At 31.3% G+C, this 16,684-nt stretch overlaps 1 protein-coding gene across 1 annotated transcript in view; it reads left to right on the top strand.

Moving 5' to 3' along the window:
- Positions 1–741: 741 nt before the first annotated feature.
- The window catches only part of LOC126775361 (glucose dehydrogenase [FAD, quinone]-like), a 19,095-nt gene continuing 3,152 nt past the window's right edge, over positions 742–16,684 (top strand). Inside the window, exons 1-9 of the mRNA XM_050497235.1 lie at positions 742–864; positions 2,174–2,210; positions 8,378–8,617; positions 11,673–11,844; positions 12,384–12,583; positions 14,061–14,185; positions 14,684–14,864; positions 15,337–15,597; positions 16,384–16,535. Of these exons, the coding sequence (XP_050353192.1) occupies positions 2,193–2,210; positions 8,378–8,617; positions 11,673–11,844; positions 12,384–12,583; positions 14,061–14,185; positions 14,684–14,864; positions 15,337–15,597; positions 16,384–16,535 (1,349 nt within the window). The 5' untranslated portion in view covers positions 742–864; positions 2,174–2,192. The remainder of the gene's footprint in view (positions 865–2,173; positions 2,211–8,377; positions 8,618–11,672; positions 11,845–12,383; positions 12,584–14,060; positions 14,186–14,683; positions 14,865–15,336; positions 15,598–16,383; positions 16,536–16,684) is intronic.

The raw sequence follows: 16,684 nt of genomic DNA, 5'->3' as shown, positions 1-16,684 counted from the left end.
AGCTTACCTTGGCAGTGACAGTGGTTCGTAAGAACGCGGTCAGTGACATACAAATTAATGGTACTTTCTTTATTATTCTGATCATATATAAAAATGTATAGATATAAGAAACTGTTCTCCCCACGTTGCATGCTATTTGGCAACATGTCAACTTTGAAATATAAAGTCACGGGACGAATTTAAATTAAACTCGTCGACTTTACTTCATATAGCTTGCTTTGATAATATAAAATAACCCTGGTAGTTTCTCGGAAGAGTATAACAGGTTTAAATGCTAATACGTTGACAAAAAGCTATATAGAAAAAATATCAATCGTGCATACTGCATATGACATAAGTATATTAAGTTTCGCTAATAAATCCAAACATTCGTACACATATAATATGGCATAATTAATAAATATCACAACGGTTCTTTTAAAAAAAAACCAACAATTTAGTAAATCTGTTGTCTTTAGAGAAAGGAGAAAAGAGTCCTTTAGCAGATACTAAAGATACTTTAGGGATTAATATAAAGTGGGTAAAGATTAAAATGGAGGGGTGATTTATAAGACGTATTCTACCCTATTTTACACTTTCACCTATCTCAGAAAATGATAAAAAATCCCGCGGTAAATCGAAAAAGCTTTATGTTTTTTTTTACAAAAACCACGTGACTGAATTCGCAAATCGTATTGCATACATTACTCTGGAGACTTCCTCATGGTAAACGGATGATCAATATAAACAAAAGGCAGACGCGCGCAAGCCGGTGTCGTCGACGACGCGTCTCGCAACTCACGCGCATCCGATCTGCGCACTCGTGCGCACTAGTGAGAATTCAAAATTTTAGTGTTTGGAAAAATATATTTATTATCACTTTAGGTACGTGGTTATATATTTTTTATTTTAACTATTCATTCTTTATGTATAAAATAAGTCCTTAGACAACTCATATTACGTCATATTCGAATTTTTAAATTTAATTTTATGTTAAGTGCATTAAATAAAATATAGGAAAAAATTATAAATTAAAGTAAAATCTATTTTAAAAAGTGCTTATTGAAACTTAAGTTTTAAATACTTTACTCATTTCGTACCGAATATAGAAATAATCGTTAAATATTTTGGAGTTTGGGACTAATGACAATGTTTTGTTTGATGTTTTAGTAATTAATGATAAATAAAGAAATGTTTGTGAATCATAAATTTATATTAAAAAATTTCATAATCTTAATAATTTTAATTAAATGTACATACATCCTTTTTCTGTTTTATCCTTTAAAACTCGATTAAAGGTTATATATGTATATGTTTATTAAAATTATATGTAATATAATTTTAATATAGTATATAGGTGTTATGAAAATTCATATAAATGACCATAATTTTCAAGCCTATGCAAGAAAACTGGTAAATTACGCTTTCCCACTAGAAACTGTATTTTATATTCAATGCACAGCTTCTTGCTGTCCACAGTGTTTACTGTTATTTTAAGCGAGTATAGAAATTTGTATTATTACAGACGACCGATGTGAATATGAACGAAAATATATATTTCATTTCTTTAAAAACGATGGAATGATCACATAACATAAATCTAAAGTACCTATTCTTAGTTATGTCATAATAAAATCAACACTTATGCTAAAAATTATTCGAACTACTCAACTTACTTTTTTTTCAATTTACTTAAGTTAAAACATTCTTGGAATAAAATACATATTTAAAGATTAATATTTACTTTGAACGACGTACATGTTAAATTATTGAATGGATTTCGTAGTGTTCGGATAAATTAGTGGCAATTTTCAAGAATATTTGAGAATCATATACATATGTATATACTAACACAGTATGTATATACTTCTAAATATATTTTAAATTCTAATATATTTAGAAGTGTGTGTTTGGTTATTTATTTTATATCGAGAACAATAACCAAAGACCAAATTTTAATATATTTTTTTTCATTGGCTCTACTAATCATTTTATCGTAACAAATAACTGTAGTAACTTCGCAGAATGAATGATTGTTTTTGATTTTAATTGTTTTAATTAGTAATTATTATAACATATTTTTTATTATTATTGAAATTATTTTAAACAGACTTTTGTGTCCTTGCCTTTTTGAATTTACAAAACAAACCCTGTTTCAGGTGTTATTAAATATTAATATTATACATTGTTTTAGGACGCAAAACGTTGGAAAGATGATAAGAGCAGCGGAGGTAAGTTCTTTTATTTTATGTAAACTATTTAATGTTTATAAATAATATTTTGACAGTATAATAGGTAGCTTACATCGTATGTTCAAGATCCTGGTTTCAAATCCCATGTCGGGACAGTAAAATGTTATTGGAAGTTTTGTGAGTGAGCATTTCTGTTCCTCGGAAAGCGTGTAAACCTGTTAGACCTGCGTCTAAGCTCTTCCGATTCGTGTCGGATTTGCCGTCTCATCGGTTTATGAGAGTGAGGGTATAGATAGGACACCTGTGCTCGTGCGCTAGGTTCTTTTGATAAAAGCGTCTTGTTAGTTATCATTATAATAAATTTGCATTGATATTCTGACTGAAGAAGCTAGATTATTACGTAAAACGTAAACTTTTCAATCAATTAAGTCGTGAATTCTTCAAAGAGCTCATTGCCGCGGCAATGTCTGAACTCATTAACACATTTGATTAATTGTTTTCTTGCTTAGGAAATCCCTAGTATATTCTCCTAAGCCATAACGGGTTTTGCGATTTAAAAAAGAATAAAAGAAAGTTGAACGTTCACGCATACGTTTTGCAGTTTTGTTATAAAAAGAGGGTCACGAAAGTTATATCATCGAAATGCAATGCATGTGTACTAAAAATATGTCTAAAGTCATCTTAAGAAAATAAGTAAATTTTGATATCACGCGATTCTAGTGTAGGTACAATAAATAGTCAAGTCTTACTTCAAATCTTTTATCTTTGTAAATGTCTTTATTATTAGTATTAACTTTGTTTTCCTAGCAAGACTCTTATAGGATGCTATTTTTTATCCATGATACTGTATTTTATACTTATAGCTTGCTTCTATGTAACATGCAAAGAGAATATCGATATATTGTGTTATCTTATGTACCGAATATCATTCTAGATGTATGTAAAGTACAAAGTAAAACATCAGCATGTAAACATGCTACTACTGAGCTAAGGCCTACTCTCCTTCAAAGATCTAGGAGCTTATTCCACCACGCTGGTTCAATGCAGGTTGATTTGATGCTTCAGAATTTCCGACACGTAAAGGTTTTCTCACGATATTTTCCTTCACCGTCAACCACGAGAACAATAATAAAATAAAAACGTGAAAATTCAGTGGTGCTCGCCCGGATTTGAACTTGCAATCTCCGATCAGATTCATGTGCTCTAACCACTAGCAATTCGCATTTCGGCTATATTATATAATATATTATAAGGAAGAACTTTATACTGATTTCTAGTTATGAATACGTTACACCGCCCTGGAATAATTTACTGGTGGTAGAGCTTTGTGCAAGCTCGTCTGGGTAGGTACCACCCACTCATCAGATATTCTACCGCAAAACAGCAGTACTTATTATTGTTGTGTTCCGGTTTGAAGGGTGAGTGAGCCAGTGTAATTACAGGCACAAGGGACATAAAATCTTAGTTCCCAAGGTTGGTGGCGCATTGGCTATGTAAGCGATGGTTGACATTTCTTACAATGCCAATGTCTAAGGGCGTTTGGTGACCACTTACCATCAGGTGGCCCATATGCTCGTCCGTCTTCCTATTTTATAAAAAAAAAATATAATAAGAATATAAGATAAATAAGCTTCAAATATGTATACATTTTTGTTTTGACATTTTAAAATTTCTCGTGTTAGCGATTCAAGTTATTTAAGGTCAAAGATCACAAAAACGGGTTATTTGTGTAAATATCCTGTTTTCTAAGCTTAAATTCTCAACAAAGCCCATAGGCAATATTTTTTACAATCAACCGTTTTTGAGGTAGAGCTCAAAAAAACCGACTTACCTGTATTTATTTTCGAAAATTAGGATATTACATACATTGGTGTTGCAGTAAGCACTTTTTGGTATAGTTGTAGAAACAGTTATTAACGCCCTGCTGTCTTTGACGTCTCTTGAAATATTTTATACGTCTTTATAATGTCCAAATCTGACTGACGTAATTTGATGAGACTATTGAGACAATTTTTTAGTGTCAAAACGTGATCAAAACATAGACTTTAGCTAGTCTTTCATTCCGAGGTTAAATCCCTATTTACTAAAGTCTATCGTAATGTAAATTTAACAGCCCATTAATTGGTACCTATGTGTTTTATGGCTATTGCAGAAATTAAACTAAACTTTATATTCCAATAAAAACGTATATTTATTATAAAATGAAAAAGGTAAATACACTAAATAAAAAATACTATTCTCGTTTATCGTATATCGTAAGCCGAGATGACCCAGTGGTAAGAACGCGTGAGTCTAAGCCGATGAATGTGGATTCAAACCCGGGCAAGCACCTCTGAATTTTCATGTGCTTACTTTCTGTTTATAATTCATCTCGTGCTTTTCGGTGAAGGAACACATCGTGAGGAAACCTGTATGTGTCTAATTTAACTGAAATTATGCTACATGTGTAGTCCACCAACCCGCATTGGAGCAGCGTGGTGGAATAAGCTCCAAACCTTCTCCTCAAAAAGGGAGAGGAGCCCTTAGTACAGCAGTGGGACATTTACAGGCTGTTACTGTACTGTACTTCTGTTATCGTATAGTTTTGAAAATTTGTATTTAGCATTAATGTTTTAACCTTGAAAAATTACAATAATGGTCCAAAAAATGTTTACGTCATATTCATTATTACCTTACTAAAATAGATAATAGTTTTTATATTAGTCATTAGTTATATTTTTTATAGTTACATTCCTTTGTTAATTTTATCAATTGATGATCATCACAGTCATTAAGGTTTTCAAAGAGATTATTACAATTTACAATAACAATTATGTGTTGTTTTAATGTTGAGAGACAACAGTTTTTATTATATTGTATATTTATTATGAATCAACTATTTCCTATAATAATATAAATAAATACTATATTAGATTCCTAACAGTAGATATGAACGTGTATCGTATTGAGATCTTTGTAATAATTATTGTTTAATATTATTAACTGACTTCTTGATCTAGTGGCCATCTCATAGGGCAGATTTTAAGGTCCTGAGTCCTGGGTTGGGCTAATAAAAAGTTTCTGTGTTGTTCTCTCCGAAAATACTCAGTAAACCTGAAATCTGGAAGTTGGTAGTTTTCCCACTTCTGTACCTCGGAAAGTCCGTAAAATAGTTTTTTTTTCTTTTTTTTTTTCAGCATTTTGCCGTCCACTGCTGGACGAAATAAAACCTCCCCATAGAACGCCATCAGTAAAATTAACGTAACCGTAAAATTGTGGGCCTTAAAAACTCTACTGTCATGTTGGATTGCTAGCGAGCTATATATAGTTTTCTATTTATTTTTAATGTTTCTAATTTGGTATTCGCTTAGAGACATTACTTTGTTTGACTAAATATTTATTCTCAAATATTACAAATATTACTAAAACGAATCGCAAATATGCTACAAATCGAACCAAGTGTGGACGGCCGTGTACGATGAACGCAAATATATGTTATTTTACTAAATCTTTCAAACATGAACATCTTTCTATTTGCGTTAATTAATACTTGAATATAACATGAGAATATATACAGGCCCTACACAAATTACCGCGTTCCGGTATGTATGTTAAAGCGAAGAAGCAAAAACGTTATGTCAAGTGAAGGACCGTCGATAGTACAGGTCAAGTGCCAATCGCGCTTGCGTGAAGAGGGTTTCGTACGTTTATTTCAAATTTAGCTCGATCAGTTGGGTGGAACTGGTTTAAAAAACAGTTGAAATTTGACTCTTTGAAATGTTTCTATTTAGCAGATGAAGACACATAAAATTAGTCAAGAGTTGCAAAACCACACATGAAGATAATGTTTTGTTATGTTTCGAAAATTTACATTATAAACGATTAGGATTTGGAACCAAACTCTATACATTTACCAAATTTTACATGTTATCGTCATGTAGAATCGCAGAAACCAATGTTCGGATAATCACGAGATTTATCCTATAGAAGCCTTCTATATAAGAAAAGAGGCTTTGCCCAGCGGTGGGACACAAACGGACAGTTAAATTATTATATTATTATTATTAATTATTTAGAATAAAGCGTTTAATAATAATTTACATAGTTTTAAAATCAATTTTATTAATAGAACATACACATTTTTACCTAAAGATATCTATCAGAATAATAGCTGTTGTTATACCGCGGAAAATCCAAGTTTTTATTACATTAAGTGGGTGTTTCGTAATTTAATTCGTGATTATTCAAATATTTTTCTAAAAACACAATTAAAAAATACAGTTGTTGTTTTTTAGTCTTAAGTTACATTAGTAATAAAAGTGTTATATATTAATATTATTTTATAACTAACAATTATTTGTTTCATTGTTCGCAATCGAGTAAGTATAGATAATTTATATTATTATTATTTTACAATGTGACGCAATTAAGTATGTCGACATCTCGAGTGTCACTACAGATAGTCTATTATTGTTTTCTCTAGAGATACTATACATGCCTTATACGAATATATATTTTTCGATATCTCGTAGGTGTAGCAGATAGCTTGTATGACTGCATATCCCTTGGTACCAGATTCAAATCATTGATTTAGCAAATAGAAGTTATAGGTTATATATGTATCACAAAATCTCTGCAGCAGCCTGGTAATAAAATGTTGACAGTATGCTGTATGCAAAAGTGGTCAAAAAAAAGCATTTGCATCAGAGATATGACGTCTATGAAAGTGAGGGAATAATATATATATATATATATATATATATATATATATATATATATATATATATATATACTATATCCACATTATCCTTGTCTAGCTACTTGTCGATAAGAATGACCACTGTGGCCGAAATCCAGTCAGATTTTTTTTTATTGAATATTTAATTTCAATTAAAAAAAATGCAATAGTTTACCTAGCTAATTAACCTACTATGATTTAATATATTGTACAATTTTTTTAAATATATACTAGTAAGTAAACCCACAAAATATATTGGTAATTATTCTGCGATCGTAATGACGTTGTCAGAAAAATTTGATATTTTTATAATTCATATTTATTATGAAACGTAAGACTATATTCAATCTTCATATAACTATAAGCAGCTAATAAATATTCTTTTATTATTTAAATATAGTATATTACTGTTATGTATGGTATTCATTTATAGAAACCGGTCAAGTGAGAGTCGGACGGAGTCGATGTTTCTTACGTTTTCGTGTCTCGATAGATTCAATGTGTATGCCCTTAATATATTCCTTGCTTGTCAAAACCTATGCTTGGCCTTCGCTCGATCTTACGTTTATTTGAGGAAATACTCAGCAGTGCTAGCATAATTATATATTTTAAGATTATTTTATTTAATCTAATATTTATAACTGACGAGACGGCTGGCGTGGTTGGTGGACGCTTGCCTTTCACGCCGAAGGTTGTGGGTTCGATTCCCACCCAGGACAGATATTTGTGTGCATGAACATGTATGTTCGTCCTGAGTCTGGGTGTAATTATTTATAAAAGTATGTATTTACAAAAGAAAATAGTATATGTAGTATATCAGTTGTCTAGTTTCCATAGTACAAGCTCTGTACAAGCCTTATTTGGGATCAGATGGCAGTGTTTGAAAAATGTCTCAGGATATTATAAAAAAATATTATTATTATTATAATTACAAGTTAAATTTGGTTATAATTTATTAATATAAATAACTGTTGATTTCCGTTGTAAAAGTGTAGCGGACGATATGGTTGTTGGTTTTACTAAAAACTACGTTTATAAAAGTTCAGACTGTAGTATTCGATATTCCTTCGTGGTTCGTCGTCAAGGAGACATGAGATAATATATTGTGATTATAATAATTATTAATTAAAATTCGAAAATAAGGAATACTTCGTTTGAAGTGGGAGTGACAATTTCTTAATCCTCAATCATAGGTCCTCTTGAAAAGCCTTAAAGGATGAATTTTATTTAAAAAAACAAAAAATATGTATCATTTACTGGCTTACTTGATACGTCACGTATTACACAAAATTTTTATTTTTATTTTATTTATTTTTTCCAAAATTTAACATCCAATGAATTCGGATAAGTCATGATTAGGATCACTTTGTGGAATTTTTTTAATTTGTTAAGACATTTTTTACAGTTCCCTATCCAAAAAAACATTTCTAGTTTGTTTTTTTTTGTACCTTTTATCTAGTTTATAATATAATAAGCAATTCTTTTACAGTCATGTCCGTGCCCGATTCGGGAAGTGGGGCCATCCATGACCCTTGGCTGCTCAAGTCAATTCCTGCTGTTCATGAGCATTTTGGAGTCATTCATTAATGGGAGATGTGACCTCGCGGATCCCTGCAACCGGATAACCAATAGAGATGAACCAGATGACAGTTACGATTTTGTTGTCATTGGCGGTGGCACCGCTGGATCAGTTGTCGCGGCAAGACTATCAGAAAACCCTCAATGGAAAGTATGTCTCATGATGATTATTTTCTTTTGTACACAAAATTACAAGCTTTTCCATGCACCATTTCGGACATTAAATCTTATGATTGTGTTTCTGTTAATTTTTATTTTTTATGGCGCATATCTGAGCAATTTGATACATGAGATAAATGATTTCAAATTTAGAAGTGCATAATGATGTTTATTCTACTACGATATATTATGTAACACAATAGTAGATATCTTGAACAATATGATAATTAATGGAATGGAACATTTATTTAATTAAAAAAGTTATAATTATTAAAAACTTAATGATTATTGCAATTTTCATTTATATCTCACAATAAAAATGCTATTAAACGATGTATTAATTTCGTATGTTAAGTCAAGACAATTACGACATAGAGTATGTACATTGTGATGATTATGCTGTCGTGCTGACCGCCATGATATCTCCAGTACAGTTGACTAGACTCCGTTGAGAAAGGTCGCTGTGCCCGGAATCCTACAGGAGAACTACTTATATATTATTAATACTGTTATATTATTGAGGCGTAAAAATTACGACATCCAATTTGAAGAGCACAATAATGCCGCCTCATTGATATTTTTTATTTTGTTCATGTAATCAAGCATGTCGACTAAACGCGTACTTCCGCATACACGCGGTTTATTGTTTCTTGGGGGTAATTATGAGATACTGTGGGGACTTATTTCTTATTATTGTGTAATTGCAAAAGATGTTGTATTTTTTATTTATATTTTTATAAAATAGGTAGGCAGACGAGCATATGGGCCACCTGATGGTAAGTGGTCACCAACGCCCATATGGAACATTGGGAACTAAGATCTTATGTCTCTTGTGCCTGTAATTACAATGGTTCACTCACCCTTCAAGCCGGAACACAACAATAACAAGTACTGCTGTTTTGCGGTAGAACATCCGATAAGTGGGTGGTATCTACCCAGAAGAGCTTGCACAAAGCTACCACTAGTATAATAAATTGTGATTCATATTATTTTGAGTAGATATAATATAAATATTTTTTTTTAGTACAAGTAATTACATATACTTCAAGCATAATGTTGAACACTTTAATTTTGTAAGAAAATTATTATAAAAACATTCACACGCAACATAATTTTATTTTCAACTGGTAAGTTGTACCTTCACCACCGGCCTTAGAGGTTTAATCATTCCAATGGGCTATCAATCTTGGAAACTAAGAACTTATGTTCCTCGTGCCTGTAATTACACTGTTTCACCCTTCAAACCGAACACAACAATAAAATAAGAAGTGCTAAGCGATGTTTAATGATGTGCGGGTGCCAACCCTGGCGGGCTTGCACAAAGTTTTACAAGTTTTTTCCAGCGCAAAGCCCTATAACCCTAAATTTAAATATTTAATAGTTTAAGTTACAAAATCATCAACTTTATTTTTATTCACAGATGTTGAATATAATATAATTGTTTTAGATTTGAGCGGGATTTTAATATCTAATGTAAATTTTCGAACAAAATAATTAAGTAATTTCTGTTACTTTTCCATTTTTCTTATATATTCGAACTTCAAGAAAAGACTGCTAATTATATGCACATATTATTTTTATATACAGCTGATTTATTTATATATTTTTCTAGATATAGCTATATTATTTACGTTTACATGTTGAAAATCTCACATAATATTCTACATAGAAGTTATTACAGTTATATAAATATCTATATTTCACGGTATCGGATAAAACGTACTTAGCTGCAGTACTTTTCTATAAGATATGAATTCGTATCTTACTCGTAATATGTTAAAAACTAACTTAGTGATACGCAATTTTGGCTCATGAAATAATTAAAATTATATTATTATTATGGTTAACGTCGCATATCTCTTTCTGACATATCACGATCGTGTGCTGCGGTGAGTCAAGTTTGTTCTTATAGAATAGCTCTACTGGTTTAAATACATCGGAAGCGTTGATCGTTTCAGACAACATAGATACATTTTTTTCAGTGGCAGCGATATTTCATATGCTTATTCTTTCTATTAGAAGTGACGTAAAATTTATACAATAAGTATAAGTTACGTAAATTTAGGTGACAAAGTGCTACCGTCTGGATGGGTACCTGCTCATCAGTTATTCTGCCTCCAAATTTTGTATAGTTCAGGTTTAAGTGGCGAGGAACTAGGTATACACAGTATTAGACATAAGATCTTAGATTTCGAGGTAGGCGGTGCCCAGTAAGAAGTTTATCTTACAGTGCTAATGTCTGTGAACGTAGTTGACCACTCACCGTCAGGTGGCCTATTTGCTTGTCTGTTTTTTTGTTTTATTATCACATTAAGCCATGTCTACTCTGGTTTCGTCTATCTTTTAATACTCTACAGGCTTATTTTTTATTGTATGGGCATCCGTTATAGACACTACTTACACACACATACGCAGTCTCCTTCCTTACACATACGCAATGCACCTACATTCTGTAATATTATCTAGCTACTGTCAAATCACATGGAATCATTTTAATATCATATCAACATGATTCCAAGGACTAATTTACTAACGGGACAAAGCTTGGAGTATATTTTAACGAATATATATAACGATTTGTACTAACATGTTTTTTTTAAATTTAAATAATAAAAGTAATTAATAAAGTAAATAAATTATAACGTTCGTTTTAATTAATACACATTTAAAAATAAATCTTTATTTTATGCAAATTATTTTTGTCTTATTTTTATTTTTTTATAAGGTTACTGAGGCAATTGTTAATACGGCCTTGTAATAAAACTATAAATAATTGTATTTCAAAATTTTCATTGATAGTGACCACAAACACACACATTCATAAACTTATCGCCACAGTCACGCTTCGAAATACAAAAAGAATCTATAAATTTATACTTTCAAGTTACATCGTCCATTTGTTCATGGACCTTACAGGGACGCATTCTCTAAACGGCCGGACTACAATTTAAATTACACATAAAAGATTTTCATGAAAATCGAAGGAGGTATACAAATCATTATACTTAAAGCAAAAATTTCAAGTCTAATTAACTGTCATGTTTAAGGTACTTTTGTTAGAAGCTGGCGGAGACGAACCTACCCAGTCAGCAGTACCAGCGTGGGTTACAGCGTATTGGGGCCGAAACGAAACAGACTGGTCTTACTATACGGTGCCACAGGAAAAGGCCTGTAAGGATAGTGATAATGTTTGTTCGTGGCCCAGAGGAAAAATGCTTGGTGGGTATTGTTGAAAGTAACATTAAAGAGATCGTTCAATTTAGTTTGTGTCGTAGAACCACGTACATAATTACAATATTTGTTAAGTTAGGAACCGAATCGCTGACCTCAATATTATAGCCTGTTATATGCGCTTAAACATAGTGCAAGGTCAATTTAAATCCTCAAATGCAGATGTAAATAACAATTTTGACTCAAAATGCGAAAATTATTATGATGTATATTTTATTATACTGCTAGTATATTTATTACCGAGTTCCGACGTTGCTGACTACATTTGCATAAATATAATATGGTTGATATTGTACGTGATGTTGTGAATATGCCATCGCCAACGATAAATTTGATTATTGGAAACAATAAAATTGCGTTTTTAACCTCTGTTTTAGATCATCATCATATTATCTTACATGATCAAGTTCTTAAATTAATAATTTATTTGCGGCCTTGTTATGTTTTAAATTAGTGTACCAATGTGTACATATATTTATTTATTATTTTTATATTTTTCTTTATCAGATATGTTTATTGTTATACAGGAGGCTGTTCGACAATAAATGGTATGATGTATATGCGAGGCAATGCTGCTGACTATGATGGATGGGCGGTTAATGGTGCGACCGGATGGTCATGGTTCGAAGTGCTCCCCTACTTCCTAAAGAGTGAAGACAATAGAGAAATTGACAAGGGAGTCTCGGGACAGTATCACAATGTTGGAGGTCCCTTACCAGTGCAGAAAGTAAGATATTATTTACGAATGTTCGACACATATCACGCATTTTTAGCCTAATGATATGTATATTTATATGATTTCGTCATATAACTTTTTAGCAGTTGCAAAAATCGCGAATTTGCCATTGAACTAGGCAAAGTTAAGTTAAAAGTATAAGATTGATTTGCAATTCTTAACGAACCAACGACGCTAACTACACATATAATTTAAGAAAAGCAAATGAAATAACTTTTTTACTTATCAGTGAAACATGAGTTATATGGTTTCTACTTATCAGTGAAACATGAGTTACTTTAACAAACCGTTTCGCTTAATTGGGTTAATGGTGTGCTATTATTATACGGCTATGATAATTTTATGTTTCCTCTATTATCTATAAATTTAATGTTGATTATTGGTAACTGTCTATTGTAAAAGATTCATCTTTTGGTCAGCGATGAATTATGTATAAATACAAATAAATAAACAATCTGTGGTTCTCGCCCGAAATTAATCTAGCTGATCTATTAGCTTGTATATAATAATATAAATTATATAAATGTTAGATGTAATATTTAGTTTATTTTTACACGACTTAATCGTGATATCTAGCGAGATGTACATATATACTTTGATTATTCAATTACGATCGTATGAAATCGGTATACTTTGTGTCATAAAAAGTTTTTTTTTTGCAATTAAGCCTAATTAGGAAAAATAAAAGTAGTTACTCTGTTTTGATGGTAAAGTATCATTAAACCAGATATTTTAAAGCAGTAAAATTGTTATTATAAAATAAAAATAAGTAGATAATATACCATGAATGAAAAAAATAATAAATGTAAATGTTAATTATAGTATTAAATATATTATGTCACAAAATGGTTAACACATTGAATATATTAAGCTATATATGCTATTCAACAATAAAGACATTTTAATGAATCTCAAAGTTACCATTAGCAGTGCATCCCGTTTTTGCAAATATACTTTAAAATATTGGCTTTTTGTGTTTTTTCCAGTATGGAAAAACTACTAATCCGATTGATATGAAACATATATTTCTTAGACATACATTAATTTGTCAATATAGTCGGAGCAAATTGTCAAAATATTGGACTTGTTGTTTTAGAAATACTCGTATTACAGGATATCAAACACAATAGGTGCTAACGAATAGAATAGCTTGGTTTAAAACTGAATGTATTACAATAATAATTGTTTTATACGTAATTTTTCGAATGAAGATTAAAACCTAATTTTAACTGTGCGAAGTTAGTTGTCTCAATAAGTTAATTAATTTCAATAAATGTGAACCTTACAATTGCGCCGATCATAAATGTTAATGACTGCTATTGAAATTTAGCATCATATTATATTGATATGTAGTGTATTTCCTATTTCATATATAGTAATTTTGTAAACCCGTTGGCGGTGTTTGATTAGTAGAAGTACCAACTTACTATTTTTATTTTATTATGTTTAAATATGATTTTTATTACAGTTCCGCTACGCCCCTCGGTTCGCACACGACGTCGTTTCCGCTGGTATAGAAATGGGCTATCCACCAACGAGCGATTTAAATGGAGAGACCTCTACTGGTTTTACTATCGCGCAAACATTAAATGAGTAAGTTTATACTAATTGACATTTTAAGGCAAGGCAAACTAAGAATTGCTTGTTGATAAGTGTCACTTTATAATACACAGATTATAGGACACAGGGTCTTAAATCTTTTCTAACATCGCCAATGTGTCACCAACAAAATTTTCTTATGATTGTAATTAAACTGGCTCATTACAACAGCAAACTAGAACACAGCAGTACACTAGCTAGAACTCTAGCTGTTTGGTTTTAGAATGTATATGCTGTAATGCTGAGTGGTATATTTTCGTACCATAGGAAGATGATATTATATAGTGCTCTTAAGTTTTAAGTAAATATGAGATAAATATTTTTTTTGGTGAAAGTGATGGTTAATATATCTTTCAATGCCAATGTATATCGGTACGGGCGGCCTTACCATCAGGTAGTTTAATTGCCAGTCTGTCTAACTAATCTAATAAAAAAAAAATCTTAACAAAATAGCAAAAAAAGGTTTAATACTACTTTTTTTTTAAATTGTAGCAACGGATCTAGATATACCACAGCACGTGCATATCTTCGGCCAGCATCAAAAAGAGAAAATTTACACATAATACTCAATGCGCTTGGGTCCCGCGTGATCATAGATCCTAATACTAAGAAAGTCACGGGCGTGGAGTACATTAAAGATGGGCAGACGAATACGGTTGGCGTTATAAAGGAGGTAAATGTTATTCTAATAAAATTTATTTTGAGTATGAAAACAAGTAATCTATCAAAGAGATTGGCGATTTATTTGCTCCTACTGCTATCTTCTAAGTAAATAAAATGTATGTTCGAAAGACGATACATATGTTACTGTTAGGAATATGTCAAATCATTAAAAAGTACTAAATTGTCTATGGTCTCATCCCGTCCTCACAAGGAATCGGGTCTAAGCCGAATAATTCTGTGATAATTGAAACTTAAATAGTTGATAGTTAACATTAAACTATAATACAGTTCCCTACTCAAAACAAATACTTAGATATTTTTTGTTACAATAACTTTTAGTTTTAATAGTTAGGTTATGTTGAGATAAATCTGTTGATATATAGTTAAATGAAACGAATTAACCACTTGGTTAAAATTTGTTAGTTAATTTAAATTCTTCCGCAAACTCCTAAGCCCATCTTATTGATTTATTTTGTTTTTAGGCAGTTCTATCTGGAGGTACTATGAACTCTCCCCAAATACTTCTTCTGTCCGGCGTTGGACCGAAAGAAACCTTGGACAAATTTAATATACCAGTCATAAAAGACTTGCCTGGAGTTGGACAGAATCTCCACAATCACGTTGGAGTAACTCTCGAATTTACACTCACTAAGGAACCCGATGTACCCGAGTTGTCGTGGCAGAGTGCGATGGAATACATGTTAAAGAGAGAAGGACCTTTATCTGCTACCGGAATGTCACAGGTAAAATCGAGCTATTAAGTAAAATTAACTTATATTTGCTTTGTATCACACCATCAGAACCCATACGAGTCCGTCCGATTAAAGAATTTTCAGATAATGGCATTAATTAATAGAGTACGTACGTAAAATCCTCGACTACTTTTTATGAGACAAAATAATAAAGAGTGCATCTGTATTTAGGTACACAATTGCATTCACAATTTAGCTCCTACAATTTTCTAATCTCTATTAAGAGAGACCATGAGTACATCATCATTATCATAGTTATAAAAATAATTTGTAGGCTGTTATAAATGACCCACAGCAGGGCCTCTTCTTCTATTGAGGATTTTTTGTGAATATTCCATCATGCTGCCAATCCACTTCCACTTTTATCTCACACATGTAGGTTTTGGTTAGGTTAATGTTTTCATACAAGATGAATTATAACGTAAATCAACCACATGAAAATTCAGTGTTGCTTGGCCAAGGCTTGAAAACACAATCGTCGGTTAAGATTGACTTGTTCTAACTGTTAGGAATATGTTTAATTAAATATAAGGTAGTAAATATTTATAAGAAAATCCTAATGTCTTTGATTACATTACAGAGATATCACTTAGCTATCTCGGCTTTATCATTATAATATATAGATACATATTTACTAAATAACTACAACGTAAAAACGAGCACAGTTTTTCTCATTTCTGTGTACATAAAATATATGCTTCTAATCCCAATATATCTCTCAGATAAAACTATTCTAATAAATAAAACAATATCGGATAACAATTTTTTTTGCAATAGTTAACAGGCAAAGTTAACTCCCGATACGCATCTGCCGGAGGACGCCACCCTGACGTGCAGTTCTTCTTTGGCGGTTATTACGCGTCGTGCAGCGACGGTTCACTCGGAGATGCTGATAAGTTAGAAAATGAGAAAAACAAGAGGACAGTTTCGTAAGTAAATCCTTCAACTTCATAATAATCTACTGTATAACACTAATATGGTAGTATTAATATTAATATAAGAATATATATGTGTTGTATGAAACAAGTGAATACATATGCAAACAAATAAAAATGTTCAAACATAAATTGCTTTGCAC

Source organism: Nymphalis io, chromosome 18 (assembly GCF_905147045.1).
Source record: "Nymphalis io chromosome 18, ilAglIoxx1.1, whole genome shotgun sequence".
In the NCBI taxonomy this organism is placed as follows: domain Eukaryota; kingdom Metazoa; phylum Arthropoda; class Insecta; order Lepidoptera; family Nymphalidae; genus Nymphalis; species Nymphalis io.
This window is presented reverse-complemented; position numbering and strand designations above follow the sequence as displayed.